This window comes from Notolabrus celidotus, chromosome 13 (genome assembly GCF_009762535.1).
Source record: "Notolabrus celidotus isolate fNotCel1 chromosome 13, fNotCel1.pri, whole genome shotgun sequence".
NCBI classification, from domain to species: Eukaryota; Metazoa; Chordata; class Actinopteri; order Labriformes; family Labridae; genus Notolabrus; species Notolabrus celidotus.
Genome location: NC_048284.1, coordinates 7,838,379 through 7,861,672, shown reverse-complemented (window position 1 = coordinate 7,861,672; position 23,294 = coordinate 7,838,379). Strand labels below are relative to the sequence as shown.

Sequence of the window (23,294 nt, the reverse complement as noted above, 5' to 3'; positions counted from 1 at the left end):
GATGTATTATACATATCACAAGTTGGCAGAAGAACTAAATCTGAGGCTAGAATTAAATGTTGTTTCATGAAAAAATATTCTGATGATTGTAAACTCTTCTTTAGCAGTTCTGTTGAGAGTTTCAGGTTACATTTTGTGTTGAATCATTTTGCGTAACAGTCACAAATGAGTTGACTTTAATGTATATGATGATATGGCCACAACACCATACTCTTGCTTTGACTGATGTGGATTCATTAAGTATGTACATTGTATGCCAGTAAATGCATCACAAAGGAAACTTTTCACACTTAAAAAACAAATATATACCCTCACTCATACTTAGTATGAGGTTGTGACAATTTTGCGGACCCTTGTGGACAAAGCAGGATCATTTATCTCTTTGCTAATCTCTTTGTCGGATTGTGCTACAAATAATGCAAAGTGCAACATTTCACTTGGATGTATATAATACACTTTGCAATGTATTTATTTTTGTGTTTTAATGTCTTAAGGTTTTATTCATGTTTTTAGACCACTGATGTGTAATGTCTCCTCAGTTATGTTAAGTTAAGTTTGCACTTTTTACTTCAGCCTTGTCTTTCATGTTTGTCATGTCCACTTTTATTCTGCAGTCTTGCCTCTCGTTTCAGGCAACATCACTTCCGGTCCTAGTGTGTCTCCTGTTGTGATTGTCGTCCCTGACCCTCATTGTTTCCACCTGTGCCCCATTACCTCCTGTTTAAATGTCAGTGTCTTCCCCTGTCCTGTGCCTTGTCGGTCATTGATGTGCACCAGTCGGTTTCTCCAGAGTCAAGTCTGTTTCTTTGTTTTTGCTTCGGATCAAGTTTTGAGTTTTTCCTTTTGTTACTTTGTGGTAGTTTTCTAGCCTGCACCTTTGATTTTTTTGTTAGTACCTTGTTTTATTACGTATTCAAATAAAGAGCCTGTTTTCTGCAAACCTAAAGAGTTGTGCATTTGGGTCTTTCGCACCAATTCCTTGTCATGATGGAGCTGCTCTTAAATTTGCAATGACAATAAAGGCATTGAATTGATGTATGTGCATGTGTAAGTGTTTTCTGACCAAAAACAAGTATCCCTCTTTTTTAAATGTCTAACATGCAACCATCAGTAAAAGTTTGTCATGGAAAATGTTTAAAAGTCTGTTTCAGCACCACGCTGTCAAACACCTTATATGACACCTACCCTTCAGCAGCGGTGACAGACGTATAAAATAGAGACCTGTACGTATAGGAAGATCAATTTTCTCTCCTGTAGATTTTCTTTCTTAAGTAGTTCATATGGAGGCATCAGTATCATAAAGGTTGAGTCTGTTTCATCACTAGCTAAAAACTCATCACAGGAGCTTTAAGAACTAAAAGGAAATGTGCTATTCCTACATCTTCCTTCATACCTAGCTACCTCATCAATTTGATTTCTTTTAAACAACATAAACATGAATTAAAAGTCTTCCTCATGAGTACAGGACTAATTAAATAAAGTAAACTCAACAGGTCCTGAAATGATCCACCCTAGTGTCACCTCTGTTGTGATTTGTTAAGCTGTTATCTGCGGAGGAGCACTTTCATTCAATTTACCCTTCTCTTCAGGGGCCCGAGGCGGGATGATTTGGCATCAGGTGCCATGTAGGACAGCCACAGTCCCGTCGCTACATGCATGACGAAGCAGACGGAGTCTCCGTACTTGATCTCTGGGACTCCCATGCCTTCGATGTCCCTCTTTAGGCCCAGGTCGCCCTTTTCCTGTTGTGTTGACATTGAGAGGCAAATCACCACATTACCACACATGCAGACAGAGAACACACAGCAATGATGCTCTGACAAAGAAAGATGTATCATGATTAGATGCAATCAGAGAGGCAGGTTGAGGGGAGTTCATTCATTGGCCTGCCATGAGATTGCTGCTGGCCTCATTAGCTCTGCTACATGTCGGGCTCAGCAGAGACAGAGTGATGCAGCCAATTGCAGGCGACAGAAACCAGCGGGGAGCATATTAATGCCAATGTTCAACACGCCAAAGCATTGACCTTTTTGAGAGACAGGACCCGAATGTCACCGGGATGTTTGAACAAAGAGCAAAGGAAGAAGAGATTAAGAAATATACATAAAATAAGAGTTTCTATCTATATTTGATTTTTAGAAGAATCCTCAGTAATCCCCCAAAGCTGGTAGGTCCTTCAGGAATAGTGATTACAGAGGGCAATTACAGTGTGATGTCAGGAGTGGGACAGTTTGGAAAAATTGCAGCACTCAAGATGATTTCACAGCGTACCTATTGTAGATAAAAGGAGATCTACAGGGACACAATGGCACTCTGTGAAGGTGACTCATGGCACTGTGCTGTTTATGTGATTGGAGCAGTTTCAACACGCTGAAACACTGCTGGATTATCTATGCAACAAATAGAGATACTCACAAATTAAAACTAGTTACCTATAGATGAGTGAGATTAACTCTTAAACTGACTCATCAAGGTTCTTCATTTGGTAGATGGATGATTCATTCAAAGGCTCTGAAGCAGCCCAGAAAAGAACATTGCTACATTTCTTTAACCTTAAACAAGATAAGGAATCAAAGGTTTTGCAGCATGTTGTGACAGCCTTGTGAAAAGGGAGGCAATCCTGTGTCAACGTCTCAGTTGAAACTGCACAATTGACAGGGAAAAACAACATCTATGAGGATTGCATAACAACCTCACCGAAATACCTGTTTTCAGTTAGAATTTTAAATAAGCCATGTGCTTGTTTCTGCTTGTTATTTTGGGCGCTGAGGCTATTTTTAGAGTAGCAGCTATTAGAAGAGAGGAACAGAGGAGCCCGCAGATTTCAAAACAGAGTGTGGGATAAATAATTGTGGGGGAAAGTCAACAAAGACGAACATAAGAAGCCTCCTGAAACCCCCACAATGCATCACAGTGAATCTTTTGATTCTGTTTACATGGACTGCTCTTGACTTCTTAATTGAAAATGGCTTCATCCCAGCCAGTGGCGCTTTACTCCAGTGCACAACACGAATGTTTGCTCCAACATTCACAAAGCTGTCTACTCAGCAGCTGTGAAAAGGTCAATTTATTGTGGCGAGTCATGAGCTCATTAAGAGCTTACAGAGCCGTCTCCAGAGCCTTTGATAAAGCAGTCAGGGGGAAGATGTTCGGAGACCTCTTTAATGAGGAAAGTTGCCTTGGACGTTTGTTTACAACAGCAGCTGGTGCCGCTTTCAGATGGTGCAACTGCCTTGCTCAAGGGGCGTTATTTTGGCTCAGTGGTTGAGGTGCATAAAAGGCGCCAGTCCTCATTGGTTTGACTCCCAGTTACAATCCTCCTGTCCTGCCTCTCTACAGCTGTCCTATATAATAAAAGGCAAAAAGCCCCCCTATGAAGAAAGAGAATAAATAAATGTTTATGTAACAATAGTGAGTACTGACCTTGGAGGGTCTGAAGCAGAAGGCAGTGGCCGTAGTGTCAGACTTCTCCGTGGCCTGCAGGACCAGTCCTCGTTCCTCAGTCAGGGCCAGGTAATGACCAGTGGAGAGGTGGCGTAGTCGGAAAGCCTGACCCCAGCGGATGTGGCTACCGCTCCAGCTGAACAAAGAGTACTGGTGTCAGAACAACTGAGGATACTTAGGATATTTCAATCAATGCATTTCTAGTATAATTCAATAAAAAATAATAATTTCATTTATTTTATTTAAATTCAAGGAAAACACATTAAGGGAGAAAACTCATTTGCAATGGTGCTGAGTTACAGACAATAGAGCACATACAGATTAAGTCAGGCAATTAAAAATAAATAATTAGAGAAGGATAGGAAGTAGCAGTGAGGGGAAAAAAAAGATAAAATAAAATAACAGAATAGAACATGCAATTCATAATTTAAGTGTTATAAGGGCACACATTTGACAATAAAATACATTTCAATAATCTAAATCTAATCTAAAACAGCAAAAACAGTAAGGGGTTTAAGTATTGAAGCAAAAATAATCAAAATCAATAAGATCAGAAATTAAAAGTTGGAATTGTCTTAGTGATATTAGTGTGGTCCACTTAATGTTTTGCAGTAGCAAATTCTTAGTATTTGGAGCTTAGAAACTAAAAGCAGAAAAAAAAGTTTTCTGCATCAAAACAAGAGTTGGGCTTCTAAAAGTCTTTCTCTAAAAATGAGTCTTGAAAAGAAGGGAATGTCTTAAAACAAGGGTTGTCTTCTATTCAGGCCAAGACAGACTTTCGTAACGGCCAATTTTTTTACAATTCAACAGTATTTAATATTTAAGGAATATGTTCTTTTAAGTCTAATAAAAAAAACTGAATTGAAAGTGTTATAATTTTCAAGGTTACATAATGAAGCTATGATATATTTTTCCATATTTATAGTAAGTCCATTCCATTACTTGAATGTTAAACCCAGAAGTTGCACTGATTCACTAGACCCAGCCTGGTTTTGGAGGCGGGCTCCCAAAAAGGTTGGAACTGTGTTTTCGTGTGAAAACATCCACTGCACTCAGCAGAGAACAGTTTATATGCAGATGTGTAGCTCTTTCTAGCACCATCTGTTACTGCTGTGCTACCAGCTACCAACAGGCTAGTTAAGTTGGCATTAATAGTTGTGAGGTACAGACGGATCCACTGTCCGAGACCGATTCCCCTCACACTGCCTCCCTCCTCTGATCCCTTATTGTCTTGAATTGAATAGTCTTTTTAATCAAACCAACACTCCACAAAGTTAATTTACTTTAAAGGTGTACCACTGTTCTCTTCAGATGCATGATTATAACCTCATGAGGAAGAAGGTGTTAAAAAGGTGGTGCTGTTAGATTGGTCCACCTTGCTATGCATCCACTATGCTTTGCTTATGGGTAAAATAACACAATAATATCCCTCTCTCTGCATATTGTACTGGTATAATTGTTGCACCAGTGTGTGGGACGGATATTTTCAGTTGGAACAACATTTTGAAATAAGAGTGAAAATGTCCACGGAGACACAGATAATATGAAACTTCCCTGGTGTCAGCAGAGCTTCACTTTCTCTATTAGGCTGAAGCAATGTGGAAACTACCACTCACATTTTCTCCCTGAACTGGGAGGTAGAACATGTGCATTAATCGAGGCAACTGCATCGTTTCGAAGTGTACAGACTCTGACAGGCGGTCCCAGTGAGAGCCGTCAGACAAAGTGACTGGAGGGGAATTGCGTGGGTGGCCAGTTAAAGAGAGAAAGAGAGAGAAAGAAGAGGGAAGTTGATGGATGGGGAGAGAGAGAAGTGTATTGAAAGAGATGAAAAACTGAGCATCACCTTCTGAAGGTCTTTGCCAACTAATTGGTCATGACGGTTCTGATAGAGGGGGGTGAGGTTTATATGCAACATAAAATACAAGAGCTGTGACTTTTGTAGAAAAAGCTGCAGCTCTTCTTCTTCTTTATGAGGAGACAGCCCTTAAATAAGACCTCTGTGGATGTCTGAGACACATCCCTGTCAGGAGCACTTTACAGCATGTCTTTGGTTCAACAAGTGTGTGTTTGAGTGTGATCTCACCTGATCCTGAGAGGTTCCAGTCTCCAAAGTGAGCGGGCCTTTGATGCACCTTTACCTGCCTCGTAGTTGACTATTCTGAAAGGATAAGGAGAGGAAACAGGGATGTTCTATTATTTCCAAAGCAGTGAAGTCACAGTAGGACATAAATAACTGGACTGTATCTGCTGCTGACAGAATGCTACATTCATCACCCGGTTCTCTTACTGATCTTCCCGCTGTGTAGGATGCTTGATTCTGATTGGTCAAAACCCCTTGACGACGGTTATTAACTTTCACTGACATGAACAACGCCAGAGGCAAACTGATCACACGTCATGTCAAATCAATCTGCAGGAAAGAGTTCTGCAACATTTTGTTGACGCCATAGACCGTAAGTTGAGGTGAAACCGTTAGTTTTCGTTAGCCTCATATTGGTAAACATTAGTTTCGGTTAGCATGCCAAAACGGCAGCCTAAAAAACATGAATATTTACATATTGTATCCTCTTCAGCAATCCTAGCAACGAGCAGAGCAGGGGATTGAAACTTTAGGTTAGCGATCGCAACAAAGAAACTTAAACCATGAGCGGTGACGATGATAGCAGCAGTGTTCAAAGTTGTGACATTTCCCTAATTTATTTTTAAAGGTGTGTCAAACGTAAAACTCAGAGAACAATAAGAGCTGAATGAGGACAGTTATTTTATTAAATTGATGGGGGCTGGTGGCCTAGCCATCTGAGCGCCCCACATACAGAGGCTATATGCCTTTTTGCAGAGGTTGCCAGTTCAACTCCCAGCTGCGACCATTTGCTGCATGTCTTCTCCCACTCTCTATTCCCCATGTTTCCTGTCTCTCTTCAGCTGTCCTATTAATAAAGGCAAAAAAGCCCCTCCCCAAAAGAAAAAAAAAAGTTAAATCGACCGCAACAGGCAGGGAAAAAGAATCCTGACAGGGTGAGAGAAGACCTGTACGTGAAGCAGATGGGTCTTGCCTACCCTGCTAACAATGCAGTATCCCTTACTTCCTGAAGACATTTACTTACACTGTCTGTGGGAGTGAAGTCAGTGATCAAAAGATGACATATTGTTTATCCTTACATACTGATTTTTCTTTCTTTTGTTTGTGGTAATCATTCTGAAGGCAGAAAAAAACTGCAACAAAAATGTGTCTGATTATGAAGATAAAACTTCTGAAATTGACTGACAGTAAGTTTCTGAGCTGAATTCTTACATAAAACACACAAAAAAGTATAAAATAAACACAAGTAAATACCCCTGTGACTAGGGGGAGAGAAAAACTGATGAGATTTCTCGGCCTTGGTCGATTTCTGGAGCTTCAAATGAAATGATTACATGTTTTTTCTTTTTAACAGATATACATTCAGCACACACGTCTTCCAATCTACAGTCATTCTGCAGACAAAGAAAACTGTTTGGTGCAAAGCCTGTCTGTGGAAAGCTATTCCAAATCAAATCACCAAAAATCTACGATAAGATTTTGAGGACTGACTCTCAGGTTACATAACAACCCTAGAGAGGAGAAAACTTTTAGTTCATTATTGAACCTGAACTCACCTCTGCTCATCCTCACTCTTGTCTGCTCCAGGGATGGTCAAACTCTCATCATGTCCATGACAAAGACGCATCACATGTCCACCAATCAAAAACCCTTAGAAGAAAAAACAGCACTGTGTTATAAGATGCATTTTACATCACAAGGGCAACCATGCAGTGAAAAATATGACACTGGAGCATATGAATTGAAATTCAACAGCATCATAAATACCTAGTTGTTATGTTTGCATTTATGTGTGTTATGTGTGGGATTCACTGATGAGAGACAGCTGCTATTGTTTTGCTGGTAAACTTGCCTACAGCCATGTTGCCTGACGAACAGGTGGGCTGGATGTTCCAGAGAGTCTGCATGAAGGAGGCGTCCACCTGGGTGGTGCCATTGGAGATAGAGAGGTGCTACAAAAGAGGGACAAATCGCATTAAACAGAGGGCTGGAGAAAGTGAAGGAGCCGAGCGAGAGTGTAAAAAAGTAGACAAAGCAGAGATTGAGCAGTGCTGCTCGGAGGACAGATGTCCCCAGTGCTGGGATTGAAAAGAGATTAAACAACTTTGTGTGTTGTGTTCTCCTCCTGAGCTGCCAAACAGAGTTGAAACATAGTGGGGTAAAAAGGAGCATGAGTGCTGCATCAGTGTTTCTCAATGCAGCAGCAGCGTCCAGATCATACTCGACAATAATGCCTTCAAGTCGAAACACTTGGAGGGGATCCAATTTCCATACAGACAGAGAACAGACGCAAGTGAAAGCAAGGGATGATCCTAACCTTCAACTTCAGCCTCAAAAGATGGGATGTGTCGGCTGTGGGGATGGAAACAGTTAACTGAGCATCGATTAACTGATTGTTAAGAACTTACTTTTTAAAGAGGATCAATACGCAACTGCTGCCAACACCGTAACAAACACAAAGGTTGACAACTTTAAACAGGACATTTCCCCACCTTTGGATACAAAGCCAACAGACTTGTGGGAATTGATATTTTTGAATGCTTTTAAGCGGTCCTTAAACAACTTGGAGGCTGAAGCATCTGTCTGTAGATGTTTTGTTTAAATGTGACATGCTGTTTTTCAGGAGGTACCTGTTGTGTAGCTGTTGTATGCTTCTGCTATTTGTATGTCTATTGTAATATTGTAACTCTGTAACTGTGCTGCTGCCTATCTTGGCCAGGACTCTCTTGGAAAATAGATTTTTAATCTTAATGAGCATTTCCTGGTTAAATAAAGGTTATAATAATAATAATAATAATAATTGCTAGTATGCAATGTTTGCAGAGCAGCAACATCAGAGCGATTATGACCTGGTTGCGCTCCCGGCTGACACATGCTCATTTTTCTCAATAAGAACGAGTAGTCAGAAAACTACACACTAAGAATCTGAAGTTCTTTTCTGTTCAGTTCTCTTGTAGCAGCAAAACCACAATTAGTAGTCTGAGTCTTCACTTTATAAGACTATGTCCACAGAGATTATTCTTATGAGCCTGATCCTTGATATTCAGCATGTTAAACATGTAGTGCCCATATACCCGTCAGTTATATGCATTGTGTTGCTTTGGAAAATATAATTTAGCGACAAAACAACAGCACAAATAGACTCAAAAACTCCTTTGTCCCTTATGCAATTAAACTGTATAACTCCTCACTTGGAGGGAGGAGGGGGGGCGGGAGGAGGACAGAGGATGGGGGGGAGAAATAGGCCTTAACTGAACTGACCACAACACGATTCAAACAGCTTGCACTACTCATTATTTATAGTTAATTATCTATTTATCTATTTATACATAACAAATGCTTTTTTATTATTGCTGCTGCTATTTTATTATAAACCTGCACTGGTTTTCCTTATTTAGACTTGTATATTGCTGCTACTGTGTACTGTACTGTGTGTATATAACCTGTGATTTTTTATATTTTGTGTATCTGCATGCTGTTTTTCTGTCCTTTGGTGTTACCTGCTGCTGGAATCTGAATTTCCTGAGGGAACCATCCCAAAGGATTAATAAAGTTCCTAAATTTCCTGAGGGAACCATCCCAAAGGATTAATAAAGTTCCTATCTATCTATCTATCTATCTATCTATCTATCTATCTATCTATCTATCTATCTATCTACCTATCTATCTACCTATCTATCTATCTATCTATCTATCTATCTATCTATCTATCTATCTATCTATCTATCTATCTATCTATCTATCTATCTGGCATTGTTTTTGACATAAGAAAACTCAGTTTTTTTTTATTGATTAATCGATAATTGATCGATAACATTTCCCAGAGAATACTTACAATTTACATCCCTACTCGGCCGGCACAATCATTTTCATTTAATACATTTCCTTCCATCTGAATGTGTTCCTCTGAAAATACTTTTGAACCTTGGTGAGGAAAACTGTAACATCTATTTAATGGTTAAATGGTAATTTAAGGTTGATATTTGAAAGAAAGCGCTGTGAGTATCGAGCATTGTGCAAAAAATATAATACTTCAAATGAGAGTGAAGTGACACTTTCTGTGCACAAGCTTTCCCCCTTCTTTTTTTTTTATTATGTTGTGACATTTTGGGCACCAGACTAGAACGCTAGATGCAGACTGAAGTGAAACAGCAGACACATTTAAGCATGACTCAACAAAAAGCAACAGATGTCTGACTCTGCAAAAGCCCGTGTCATGACGTCTGCGGCTGTTCAAAGTAACGAAGCACTGATTGCTTCCGCCTGAATTTCTGATGTGCCCCACTCTTCAAAAGGTGAACTTCTGTCGGGGCCGACTCAGGTGAAGATCTCCCATCAGAGGAGACCAAAAAGCTGGCTTTTTGCCAGTTCCTCTTTGATTGCACATTTCCCTCCCTGAAGGGACCGGGCGGCCAGAGCTGCTCACTCTCCCATGCGTGGCACGTCCCTGTCCCTTCCTGTTCTCCACTTCTCTCTCTATCTCTCTGCCTCTTCCTCTCACTCTCCATCTCCCTCTTGAAATCTCCCTCTGCTCTCTCTTTACCTGGTGAGTTAATTGAGGTCGGGTGTAAAGCTCTGCATAAGGGGAGACAGCATTAAAGTCTGAGCTCATCAGTCAGATGGATGCCTTCCTCAAAAATAATTTTAGAAAGTAACAGAGCAGGAGGGCTTTACAAGTAATCAGATTTCCATTAGCGATAGCAGTGAAAAGTTTTAAAGGTTTCCCCTTGAATTGCCTGTCACTCTGAAGCCTGCTGGAGTGAGACAGGTATCAGACCTAAACGAAGGCAGAGTGCCTTCTGGAGACAGACGCTGAACCAAAACAGATAATTCCAGCTATGTGAGGCGCATAATCTCATACATTTAGAGCACTGTCTGCCTCTTAACTCTTGCAAATGTAGTGGCAAGACAACTCTGTTTGGACACGAAAATATTTGGCAGAGGAACAACAAAGCCCTAAAAAACAACAGCCGAGACGATCTGTATGAAGTGAGATCAAACAAGCAAACCAGACAGACGAAAACAAGGGGATGGTACAGCGAGCATCAGCGACTAGAGACCGTATCCGATACATCAGGACTGTCTGAACAGTAGTAAATATTCATGAGAGAAAAACCTCTTATCTGGAGATGAGACGCTGAGACGAGGTTTTCACGAGGACAGATTCAGATGAAATCAACTCATCATCTTTTAAAACTGCATCTTAGTTCTGTGTTTTACATGATGCTGTGTGCGTATCAATAAATTAAGCGAGGGAGTATGGAATCACAAGAAGGCTCAAACTGACCATAAAGTCTAATCATTGAATCGCTTTCAGCCAGCGGTGACACATCGCAGTGTGGGCAGTGTTGTTTATGCACAGTCTCTTGTGTACTTTGAATGCACTGTATTTATGATTCAACCTAAAGTAAGATAAACATTCTTCTGCAGGTTATCAGGACAAGAAGTACGTCCTACTTTATTCCAAATAAGGAAACTTTCTTCTGAATTATATATTATGCTTCATTACTTTTTGTGTCAGTGCTGTTTTATGATATTTTTTAACTCTTCTGGTGTTTGTTCAGAAAAAAAAACATGCAATATTATGAGGTAATACTTGATAAACCCTCTTTGTTTGTGCCTTGCTCATAGACTGTATACATAATGAACGTAGTATTCGTGACGCCACCCATCTGTTTCTGAAGCGCTATTTTGAAGCCAATCGTCGGCGGGTAGCCATATTGGAAATGCTGAAGTCAACCAAACTTCTGTCGAGCTAGTGTGAGGTGACGAGGCAGGCTTTGAGCCTCCTCGCCAACAGCTACCATAGACTGAATAAAATATGGACGTAGTATCCGTGACATCATCCATCTGTTTCTGAAGACCTGTTTTGAGGCCAGTCGGCGGCGGCAGCCATATTGCTGCTGTGGAGCCAGTGTGACGTAAAGAGGCGGAGTTTGAGCCTCCTAGCCAACAGCTACAGCGTTCCCGCAGTCAGCTATGCCTCTCATTGGAAGACTTGTAATCTCAATATGTTAAAAATTGCTGCCTTAGAAAAAAATTCACCCCCCTCACAGGGAGAGCCGATCGAGAAATGAGCTATTCAGACTACACTCGTCTTTTGTACCAGGCTGTAAACATGTATATTTCTGCTTTAAAGATCATCTTTTTCCCATTCATGTGTATGTGACTTCTGGTACTTCCGGAGCCAGCCTCACTCATTTTTTGTACCAGGCTGTAAACATGTTTATTTCTGCTGTAAAGATCGGCTTTTTTTGAATTGGTGTGTATTGGTGTGCCTCAAGCAGACACTCAGGAAACTGCAGTCTTTAACACTTCCGCATGGACTTCAATTCTAGCAGCCGGGGGTTGCTGCTTGGCCTTGCTCTGTTTTTTCACTTCTCCTCCTTGTAGTTGATGTATTTGTTGATCTAAATAGCAAGCTATTCATCAACACACGGATTTGTTGTTCCTCAAATCCAAAATATTGAAATTATTTGACCTTGTGGATTTTAAAACTGCACAAATTGTGTATAAAGCAAGGAAAAATCTCCTGCCAGGAAATATTCAAAGATTGTTCTTTGAAAGAGAGGGGGGTTATAACTTAAGAGGGAAGTTGAGATTAAAGATGGTGAGTGTTCGGACCACAAGGAAAAGTTTTTGTATGTCAATCTGTGGAACAGACTCAATACAGCCACAGCAATGTCAGAACATAATCCAGTTCAGGAAGAGGTTTAAAGAAGTAATTTTCATGAGGTACAAGAAGGACGACAACTGTTGAGAATCATGAGGGGTTTGCTTTTGATTGTTGGTGTAAGTATGAAGATAGGATATGAAGATTTTTCAATACACTCGTATAATCCCAGAAAATAGTGAATAAAGGGGTAGGATTAGATAACTTTTATCCTCTTCCTACTCCTTTTCGCACATGTAAAGTAAAGTGTTCCAGTGCTTGCTAATGGAACTGATTGATTTGTTGTTGTTTTTTTGTATAACTATTTCTTCTTTTTTACTTGTATGTTTTTTTTAGCTATTTTACTTTTACATGTTCGAAATAAAGACATCAAATCAAATCAAATTAAAAAAATCTAATCAAGCTGCTGCTACAACTGTGTTTATAAAGAGTTTTATTTCACTGAATTAATTAGATCAAAACAGAATGAGGTACAGTTTTTCTTTATAAAGGCAATAAGGGAAGAATCAGTGTAAGTGTTGTTCTCCAGTGAATCAAACAAACAAATGCTCCTTCAGCCCTCTTGATTTCTCTTGTAGAGACGTGACTTACCAGATATCTCTCTGTCGACACACTAACAAGGATCAGGTCGTCTCCGATGCGGACCTTCTCTCCCTCAGACCTCTGCTTGGACGCAGGGTGGATGGTCCACCAGCAGGACTCTCCTATTGACAGATATTGATCTCAGTGTCAGACAGCTAATAACAGTAATCATCAGAAGAATCATTTCCATTTAGTCAATGGTTTGAAATCTTTCAGTCAAATATCAAACGTAGCACAGAACGCAGTGGAAGTATTTCTCTCTCAAGTATTGATTCCTTGTCAAGGTGAGGTCAACCTGAAACAGCTGCTCAGGCGGAGGGCTGAATTCAATAAAAGCAGTTCAAACCCAAGTGAACTCTGTAAAGCGCTTGTTAGTCTTACCGTACCTACTGAATCTTCTTGTAGTCCGACATCAAATGACAGCTTGTCTGTGAGAGACCTTGATGTCTTCAAACAGGTCAGGAACTGGGGAGCAAAAACAGAATCTGTGTCAGTGGTGAGGAAGACAAGCTGAGAGGGGGAATCTGCTCTTATTCAAACGTGTGTGGAAAAATGAAAAATTGATTCATTTTTAAATCAAAATAGCACATCTTTGTCACTTTGAAATATTTGTTATTTGCAATATGCTTTCTTACCTTCTGGTTTTGTAAGATGCTTGATTCTAATTGGTCAAAACCCTTTGTCACCTCCTTAACTGTATTCTCTGTCTAACTTATCTGCCTCATTTTAACTTGGTGTTACTCTGCTCGTTTTGTATTTATTTTATCACGTTGTTTTATTTATTGTGTTTTAATCTTTCTGTAAAGTGACTTTGAATGCTTAGAAAGGCGCTTCTAAATAAAATGTATTATTATTATTAACAACGATCATTACCTTACACTAACATAAGCAACACCAGAGGCAAATAAATGTTAAATAAATAAAATAATCTTTTAAGTAATGTTTTTTGCCACCAATTTTGTATTTTAAGTTATTAGCCAGGTAATAAGCAGGATAATACATGATTAGCAGGTAGTGGGAAATAGAATCCCTTCAGGGAGGACCCCTCCGCGACTGCATTATTACCATTATTACTGTTATTACCATTGTTCTAAAATCATTTTATTTTATTCTAACTTATTTTATGTTATTTTATTTTTCTGGTATTTATCTGATTTTATTTTATTAATTTTGTTGTAATCATTTTATTTGATTTTTTAAGTATTTCATATCACTTTCCTCTCTCTTGTTTAAGCCTTGTATCATTTTACCTGTTGCTGTCTTTTTCTGTCTCTGTGTTCTTTTGTGAAGCACTTTGGGCTGAATGCTTGAATGAATGAAAGATGCTGTATAAATAAAGATGAGTTGAGTTCTGTTCAGTTTGACCTCCCCAATTTGTCTTGTTTGTTGTTTTTGAATAAATGAATGGATATTACTTATTTTTTTATTTATTAAGGAAGGCGAAAAAAATTGTTTGTGTGAATAATCAACTTATAAAATAGAAAACAACGAAATTAGACATGTTTACTCTAGTTCATATCACACAGTTAAGTTCACACAATCAGTGACCAAAGAAGGAATATGCTGAAGCCAACAGCTTTTTTCTGCCTATCCAATAAACCATAAATAGCCCAGACCATTGGGACAACAAAAATGAAACAACAAGAGAAGTTTTGGTTAGATGTTGTTAATTCTATAGATATTACATTTTTCAGTTACATCAGTGTTTTTCAGCTACTTGAAATGTTAAGTTTTCTGTCATTTCTTTGCTGCATCCCCAAGAAATCTGTATTCCCCTTTATTTTAGAGGTTTTTGCCTCCTAATCTGACAAATAAAGGTCACAAGTGAGAAAGTAATTAACATCTGTATGCATTTTTTCTTTCAGCATGTGCAACCTTTCCCTCGACGATCCTGAAGATGTGTTGTTAATACTCACCATACTACTGAAGGAGTGGCGAAGGAGGATGGCGTGACCGTAGAGCAGGGTCCGGTGTCCACCTCCCTGACCCGCCTACCAGGAGAAGCAAAGGTAACATGTTATCTCTGTACATGATAATCCTTTACCTGGGGATCCTGTCAGGTTATTTATATCGCACCAATAGTCTTATAAGTTAGTAACCTCCACTTCTTTAGGATTGTGAGTTTAGAGTTTCCTCAGTGTGTGAGTTAACTGCATCGGACAATGATTTTTTCGGAGTCGGACGTCCGTTCAAAAAGCAAGCAGGAAACAGAGAAAGAGGGCGGAAGGGAAACACACAAAACTGTGCACACATACAAACACTACCACAACAACACAGTCCCACATTCATTAAACATTCTGCTCATTCTTGCTGTGACAAACAAGAATAGCGATGACACACGGTAGCAAAGTGAGGAAATGTGAGGAAACAGCTGAGCAAAAAAAGATTTTACAAGATATACAAGATTTCATTTCTTCTTCACCGCGGAGGTGAAGGAAGAAAACTCTACTTACCCGTTTAATCAACCTCTAGCAGCAGAAGGAAAAAAGAGAGGGAACCATAAGCTGATATTAACACCATCTCTGTGGTGGGGAGTTTTTTGTTTGTTTATTTGTTTTTTGGGAGTCGGATAAACATTACATTTGAAATTGGTCTTCAGCTCTCTTCTTTTAATTAGAGATAACTGTGTTTTTATTTGCTTTAATCATTGGAGTGATGGTAAACATTGAAGCACTATTAAGACCAAACTCTTGCGTGTTGGTTATTTATAATTAACATGGTGAGAATTTCTATTACTGCCACTCTAAACACTCCACTCTGTTAATTAACAGTGTCTGGTGTCCCAGATCTGACTGTCTTTCAGCTGACAAACAATATCTAACCCCAAAATAGAAACAGCTGGGACCAAGCCCCGGTCTGGGACGGTGCTAACCGGCATGATGCACACTGCAGTGTTTATCCAATAAGAAAAACATGAAGGCTATCCACTTTCTCACCCAGTTGTCAGTGCTAATTTGTGTGTTTGCTCGCAGGGTCACATTTAAGCCGACCTAGAGGGAACTCCCGACTGTCCTCCGAATGTGACCGCCAGCTAATTCTCTTTTGGCATCCAAGTCTGTCCCAGATGGTTTGTACAGGCGGGACAGAAAAGGAAACAAGGTTTGATCAAAAGAAAAATGGGAAGAGTATCCAGCAACAGCTGGGAGTGCAGGAGGGGGTACAGAAAGAGAGAGAGAGCACCAGTCTGTATTTCAGGCCTGCTGTCATGCTGACGCATCACTGCCAGGAACTGTGACCTTTGGTTTGCTGCCCCCTCCAGTTGTAAGCACTGTACCCTAAACAGCTTAATAGTGGGGGTGCTTTTTCTGTTGGAAACACAGGACGAGAGGTTCATGCATGTGTGTGTTTAAAAGCATGTCTTGGATTAAGCACAATACATTTAAAAAGTTTAACTGGCTCATGAGTTAACACCTCATATCATGAGGACACAGACACCTCAACCATTCAGTGACAAGCTAGATGCTGCCATTACTTGGCTCACATCATAAACTACTTTTTGTTTACTTACAAATCAATAAGATTTGGCTTTGATTTGCATTCAACAGCATTCATTATTTTTCAGGATAGCTTTGCCTCAAAGTAAAGCCCTCTTTTGGAGCATTTTGTGCCAATATTGAGTGAACAAACCCACCAGAGGACAGGTCACTGCAACAGCTAATGATGACTAAAAGTAGGAATCACAGGGTAGATAAAAATATAAAAGTAAACTTAAGACTTACCTTTTTAATCTTGCTTTTAATTTGGAGTAGAATTTTTAGCCGTGGACTGCATTATTATTATATTAATCATTGCTTCAACATTTATTTATCTTATTTAATTATCTATTTATGTATTGTATTTCTTGTATTCATCTGAACTTGTTAACGTTACCTAATTTTAACTTTTCTTTCCACTCTAACTTATTGTATTCATTTTACTGTATTGTTGCTATATAAATAAAGTTGAGTTGAGTTGAGTTGAGATACTTATGAGATATCAGATTAACTGAAGAATATAAATTAAAATTAATTTTAAAAATTAAAATTAATTTTAAAAATTAAAATTAATTTTTTTAAAATAAGCACTTTATCTATTTTATTTTCAGAGTGTTTCAAAAAACATATTCTACACATTTCACTTTACATACAATTATTCATTAGAATAGGTATATACTGAAATCAAACTTGTCTTTTTGTTCAGACAGAAGCAGCACTCTTAATTTTTTTTTTTTTTTTACTCCAAACTTCCCCTTATCTCTTGTCTTGATAATTTTTTTTACAAAGAACTGTACAATCCAGATTGAATACAACTTGGCCACAAATTGAATCAGGGAGCACGCCACTCTGAAAGGCACTGAGTTGTGTATTCCATAATATATACTGTTGTTTTTTTTCTTTTCATGTTTCATCCTGCAAGGGTCCATTTTGTTTTTGACATTCTATATCCAGCTTTATTTATTTTATCAGTTCGAAAAATAAATAAATGAAAATAAAAAATAGGCACTTTTAAATGATATTCAAGTTTTTAATGCCTCATATGGTTGTGTGAAGGCCTACATACCTTTGATGGTGGGACCAGTTTAAGTAAGTTTATATATGGAATGTATAACTAACATTTTATTGTTTAAAGCTATCCATGAACAATAATAGAAGTGTCTGGCAACAAATCCTCAGCCCTATTTTCTTGATAAATAATATAACAAGATCTAATCCAGCAGGGAAATTGATAATAGTTGCTTTTGATGACCCCACAAGCAGTGCAATGGGCCGGTGTAAAATACAAATTACTTTAAAGAACGAGGGATTCCCTGCTTTCTATATGCTAAAGCCTAATTGAGCCATTAAACAAAACCATGACTAAGTAATTTCCCATAATGGTCAGCTCATATCGGTAATGTTATAAAAATAAATGAAAAGCCAGTGCAAGAAAAATTGCACACTAATCAGTTTTTAGAGGCTGTGACAAAGGGAGTCATGCCAAACTCATTTTCTAAGTACCATCTGATCTGACATTGATGCTCATGTACATATTCAAACCTTGTCCTTCAATCATCTGGATGAAGAGGCAGATTGTGCTCCATTTGCCCTACTTGATTTATGACTGACCATCAAAATATGATGTACAATGTGATTAAAAAGTGTGTGTGTGTATGTGTGTGTGCATATATATGTATATATATATGTATATAGAAATATATACATAAATATATGAAACACTGAAATTGACACATTTCAGGACATTTCCTCGTATCAAGACCCTTAAAATAAATCGATGTTAGAGACCAAACCCAGAGAAAACAGAGCAGCATACCCAAACAACATATTTAGTTTTGTGACAATGATTGGGTTTTCACATTCTTTCCTTTAGATCCAGTTTATCAGATGAATAAGATAAGAGCTTACTCTTACCATTTAAAAGCCTTAAAGATAAGCCATTTAAGGCTTTTTGCATTAAAAGCATTAGCTTAAGCAAATGAGAAGCAGACACCGTCACTTGAAAGTGCCTTCACACTTTGCACACAAGGTAGTCTTTAGAGGCAAGGCATGTGACTTATGTGCACAAGGTGACAGCACTGATGGATGCCTATTTCAAGATAGCCATCATTTAAAGTTCAGAGATGACTGTGACAAGGTAATTGATTTTACCGCAGACAGGCTGAGAGGAAGCGAGTATGCACAGCTTTGGCGGGGCGAAAGCTTAATTTACAATGCAGAGGAAGTCTTAACAGAAATAAATGTATTTTTTGATATCCATTTCCACAATATGTGGTGAGGGGTAAAAAATGAAATGTATTACCATTAGGAGAGTACCTGCCATGGACTTTTAAAGTAAATGCTGTACAAGCTATAAATGCGGCTTTTATGGCAATCAAGAAATGGGCTTCGTTCCAAGTGAAAGTGCAGAAAGTTAAACCCTGTCGTTTGGCAGTGAGTAAGATTGTCATGCACACTGACAACATGATGGATGAACGAATTGATGGACCTACCCATTTTTCATGGTCAGCACTCTAGTAACACACAAATACAAATAAAAAAGAATGTGTTATTGGGGCGTACGGCAGACGATTACACAAATCTGAGAGCAACAATAGAGAGGAATGGGCTCATTACAGTGGAAAGGGAAAAGGAGGGTGATTTATTAGCTCTGCTAGCAGAGAGTTTGTATTCAAGCCAACATCATGTTGTCTTGCCAAACAAGGCCAGCCAACAATGTTGCACTGTTGAGCACAAAACAAATCTGCTACCCAGGCTAATAACAATGCAAGCCTGACTCACCGGCAAAGGGGACCCAAGCGGTTTACAAAAGAAGACACTTTTTTAAAGAACCATCTGTGCCAGAGGGCTATGTTGTGCATGAAAGTACAGCTGCAGCAGGAACAATCCAGCAAATCACACAATGTGGGCTACATGGTATCCACCATCTTCTCACAAAGGGCCATCTTCCTCTGACATCATGCTGAAGGTGGGGAGCTTAAATGCTGTTATTCGTTGTACGGCTGTGTTCCAGGTTTTGAGAAATTGGGACACCTTTCAAGTTCAAACAACTTATCTGATGTTTTTAGCTACTGTTGGCTACATCAACAACAGCCAAGCTAACATCACTGTTTGATAGTGTTGGACAGTAAAGGGAAAGGATGTTTAATGGCTGAAGGTTATGTCATAGATTGTATATTAAAATGGATGCCTTAAGTGTTCACAGACTAAGAGCCACTTACAAATTTGAATGGCAGGTGGACTGACCGATAGGTTGTTGAAAGCTGTCTGGCAGGAGACTGAAAGAGGGGGTTTTATGCACATTTTTCAGACTTCTTATCATCCCTCAATATCTTTGTAGTTGCTTTACATGATTTACATCACCAAAATTCTTTACTTATCTCAGACTGGTGTCTCTGAATTGCTTCTTTTCATCTACTGAAAGACCTATCCCCCCAAGCACTCCAGATTAGCACTCTAGAAGCCTCCTCCACTGTTGCCATGTTGGCTTGATCACTTCTTTTTCTATTGACAGACAGGTCACAACCATAGACTGTATATAAAATGTACGTCATCTCGCTCGGCTCGAAGTGTGGCTGCCACAAAAACTGCTCCCCCTAGTGGCTGGCTGCAGGATAGGTCAAAAACTCTGTCTCCCCCATTCATTTGCACGGGGCTGTGGTCAAACTTTAAAAAATAAATACACGTCACACAAATGTTTCTCACATCCGTATGCTGTGGTGATATGTAGTTATTATTTGACTGTTTTGTGTTCAAAGCCTCTTTTTTCTGAAAAGTTTCTTTTTCGTTAGTTATCAGAAGTTAAAAAACGGGGTTTTACATCCGGGTTTGCTTTGATTGACAGCTGCCGTAAAGAGAAACTCCGTAGGACTCCGGGACGGTACGCTGTAGGGCGGAGCTTGTTACCGTGGAAACACACAAATTCCCTACTGCGCAGACTCTGGCTGCAGAAGATTTAAAAGATGTCTGCGTTCTGGAACGGGATATTTTGGCTTCAAAACCGTACAATGGGAAAAGGCGGAGCGATGATGTCCATTACATATACAGTCTATGGTCACAACAGCTAATACTCGCATTAAACAGTTCCTAGATAAAAAACTGTTGATTTGCCCACATTAACTTTAGCTAGAAAGTTTTGCATATCCTATTGGGAAATGTAACACTATATCAAACAGTAAAGTTAGCAAGGAAGCTAGCCTATGGGTTACACAACAAGTTGTTGGAGCTTCAATGCTCATCAATCAAGAAGCTTTGTCACTTTCCTGGAACTAAGAAGTACAACATTTCAGCATCCAACTCCAGGCATATAACATTTCAGTAAAGTGGTGGCCATGTGAATATGGTGGATATGTATTGTGGGAGTTTTGTACTCATTTTGTAGATTGTACTGTAATGCTCTGTAGTGCTGCAGCTGTACTGCACAAGGATTCATGCTTCCATAGCTTTGCCATCTCTGTTCCTAGATACAAGTGGTCTGTCCAGAGCATTAACCTATAACATTTATAATGCATGGATGCTATAATTAAGAAATGACTTCACAATCAATCCAGACCATGTGTATCTCATAGGAACATTGATGAAAAAAAAAGCAGTTTCTTGTATGTTGTAGTTTTTTTGCCTAAATTAAGAGCAAGGAACTAATCAATAATTAAGCGCTGTTTTCTCTTAGTTGTTCCCAAAAACATATCTGGAGGTAAGTCCTCCTCCCAAACCGTTTCCTGAATCCTGACCTCCCTCCTCTGGATGAAGAAGTGCTGGATGATGAGATTAAATGACACATGAAATGACTCAGTTAGAGCGCAGCAGCATGAGTGAATGTCAGCACCTGACAGGCGTTTACAGTCCACACGTGGGCCACTGGAGTGCTTCATTCTGTCGATGACTTTCCCCTGGCTCTGCAGAGTCTCTGCTCTGATCAGACCTGACTTACCTGCTCTAATAAACATGCCAAGTGGGCTCGAGTGAAGCAGGGAGGAAAGGGGGCCTGCACTATTTAGCGTAAATCAAAAAGGGCAGAGGGTTGAGGAGAGAGGAGGTTGGGGATGCTGCAGAGAACTCATAGGTTATTTCTCTCCTTTCTTTGAACCCTGCTGGCCTTTCATTATCACAGACTTCTGATCTCTCTTTTCAAATCTGGAGCGTGTTACAGGAAATGAAACATGACAGCTTCTACTTAGGATTCATTCGCTGCTCTGTGTGATGAAGTAGTTCAGAATATTGCTGCATAGGGTCTATTGGGATAGAGTCAAACCTTCTTATAGAATTTGAACATTTTACCACAGACACAGTTTAAATTAAGTGCCAATGAGCAACCAAGCTTTTTCCGGTCTAGACATCTGGGATCTGGCAAGCTTAATTAGTGCTGTGTTTAAACAGCCTGTTTCCATTCATACTCATTGTTATAGATTTCTTGTCCATTACAGTAATAAAGTATGTTGTAAATTACTTTCTCTAAGTGCACCTAACTAGATGAAAGAAACAACCCTCTGTTATCAACACATATAAAATACAACAACATGCTGCCTAGTGCAATTTCCATCCTTTCTTGGCAAATGACCTTACCTTCAAAATAAAAGCCCCCATGATTCAGATTCAGCTGACATTTTTTATATAACTTTGACAGGATATAACTTTTGTTTTTAAAGGCACAGTGTGCAGAAATGAGAATATTTAACGATATCTACTGGTCAGATTCTAAAGGACAAGAAGCCGCTGTGATGCATCATATATGATCCTCCATTTGTCAAGTTTTTACTAGGGATGCGCAATATTATCGGCACGTTATTGGACGATATTGGCTTAAAAATGAACTATCGGATATCGGCCAACACACCGATATCCACCGATATAATTAACAGATAAAATAATGGGCTGCTGCACACATGTTGGGCTCATATTTTAAGTTAAATTTGAATTTAAGCAGCAGTCTGTAAGGTACATGTAGCTGACTAATTTAGGCACATTTACTGTCAAAGAGTAAACAGTTTTATTTAATGTGGGTTTAATTGCTGTACAGTTGCACTTTTCACATGTTCCCTGTGAACAGAGGTTAGGTTTACTTACTATGTCAAATGTGAAATTGGCCAAATTTGCCCTGTTTGTGGGTATTGTTATGATTGTCTCAGGGAGAGCATTATCCAAGTTTAAAGTAGGATGTATATTTTTGTATGAATTTTGTTTGAAAGCAATTGTCATAAATAAATATGCAGTTTTAAGGATTAAGTATATAAATGGATATTACATAACAAATGTGATAAGGGTATCACCATAATACTGTATGCTAATTCCAATACAGAAGAGAATTGATGATCTCTACAATTAGGTGTGCGGAAAAAAATATCGGAATTGGTAATCAGCTAAATAAGTTGTAAAATATCGGCATAACAGATATCGGCAAAAACCCAAAATCGTGCATCCCTAGTTTTTGCCATTAAACACTAATATCAGTACGAATTATTTAGTACAAAACACAAGCACTCTTTTCTTCTTTGACTTCCAATCAGTGCATTTCCCCTCTTGAAACCCATATGGCCGTTGCTAGTGTGTCCATTCTGTGCTACTGCAGAAACAAGGCAGTGCACGATGGTGGCCTGCTCCTTATGTAGATGTAAAAAGCTCATTCTAAGTTAACAAAAAACAATGTGATTATTATAATCAGGTCAATAAACGCCAATTGGAACACACTTATGACTATAATATTCAAGTCTGTTCTGTTAAATGTCACTAAAAACTACACACTGTACCTTTAAAATGTCTATGAATGTTGGTATTTTACATTTGTTTTTGTACTTTACTTGATTTATGCCTTGAGATTACTCATGAACTTAAAGTAATTGGTATAACTGTTATGGCACCAGCTGGTATTTATAGCTAGTAATGAAGTCAAGTGCTCAATAAAACCTACACTAACAGTAAAAGGGCAGTTTTTTTTGTTTGTTTGAGATTGAAATCACTGATTTATTCATGCTCTTTTCTTCCAGGTTCCAGACACATTTGTGTGGACAGAAGATGTACTTTTCTCCAAGTGGGGAAGTGGGAC

The 23,294-nt window shown here is 38.9% G+C and overlaps 1 protein-coding gene across 1 annotated transcript in view; it reads right to left on the bottom strand.

Annotated features, from left to right (window-relative positions):
• ryr3 (ryanodine receptor 3) overlaps positions 1-23,294 on the bottom strand; it is a 176,071-nt gene that overhangs the window by 121,200 nt on the left and 31,577 nt on the right. Inside the window, exons 4-11 of the mRNA XM_034699064.1 lie at positions 14,699-14,773; positions 13,169-13,247; positions 12,792-12,904; positions 7,380-7,479; positions 7,084-7,177; positions 5,531-5,605; positions 3,424-3,580; positions 1,578-1,742 (exon numbers count right to left, since the gene is read on the bottom strand). Of these exons, the coding sequence (XP_034554955.1) occupies positions 1,578-1,742; positions 3,424-3,580; positions 5,531-5,605; positions 7,084-7,177; positions 7,380-7,479; positions 12,792-12,904; positions 13,169-13,247; positions 14,699-14,773 (858 nt within the window). The remainder of the gene's footprint in view (positions 1-1,577; positions 1,743-3,423; positions 3,581-5,530; positions 5,606-7,083; positions 7,178-7,379; positions 7,480-12,791; positions 12,905-13,168; positions 13,248-14,698; positions 14,774-23,294) is intronic.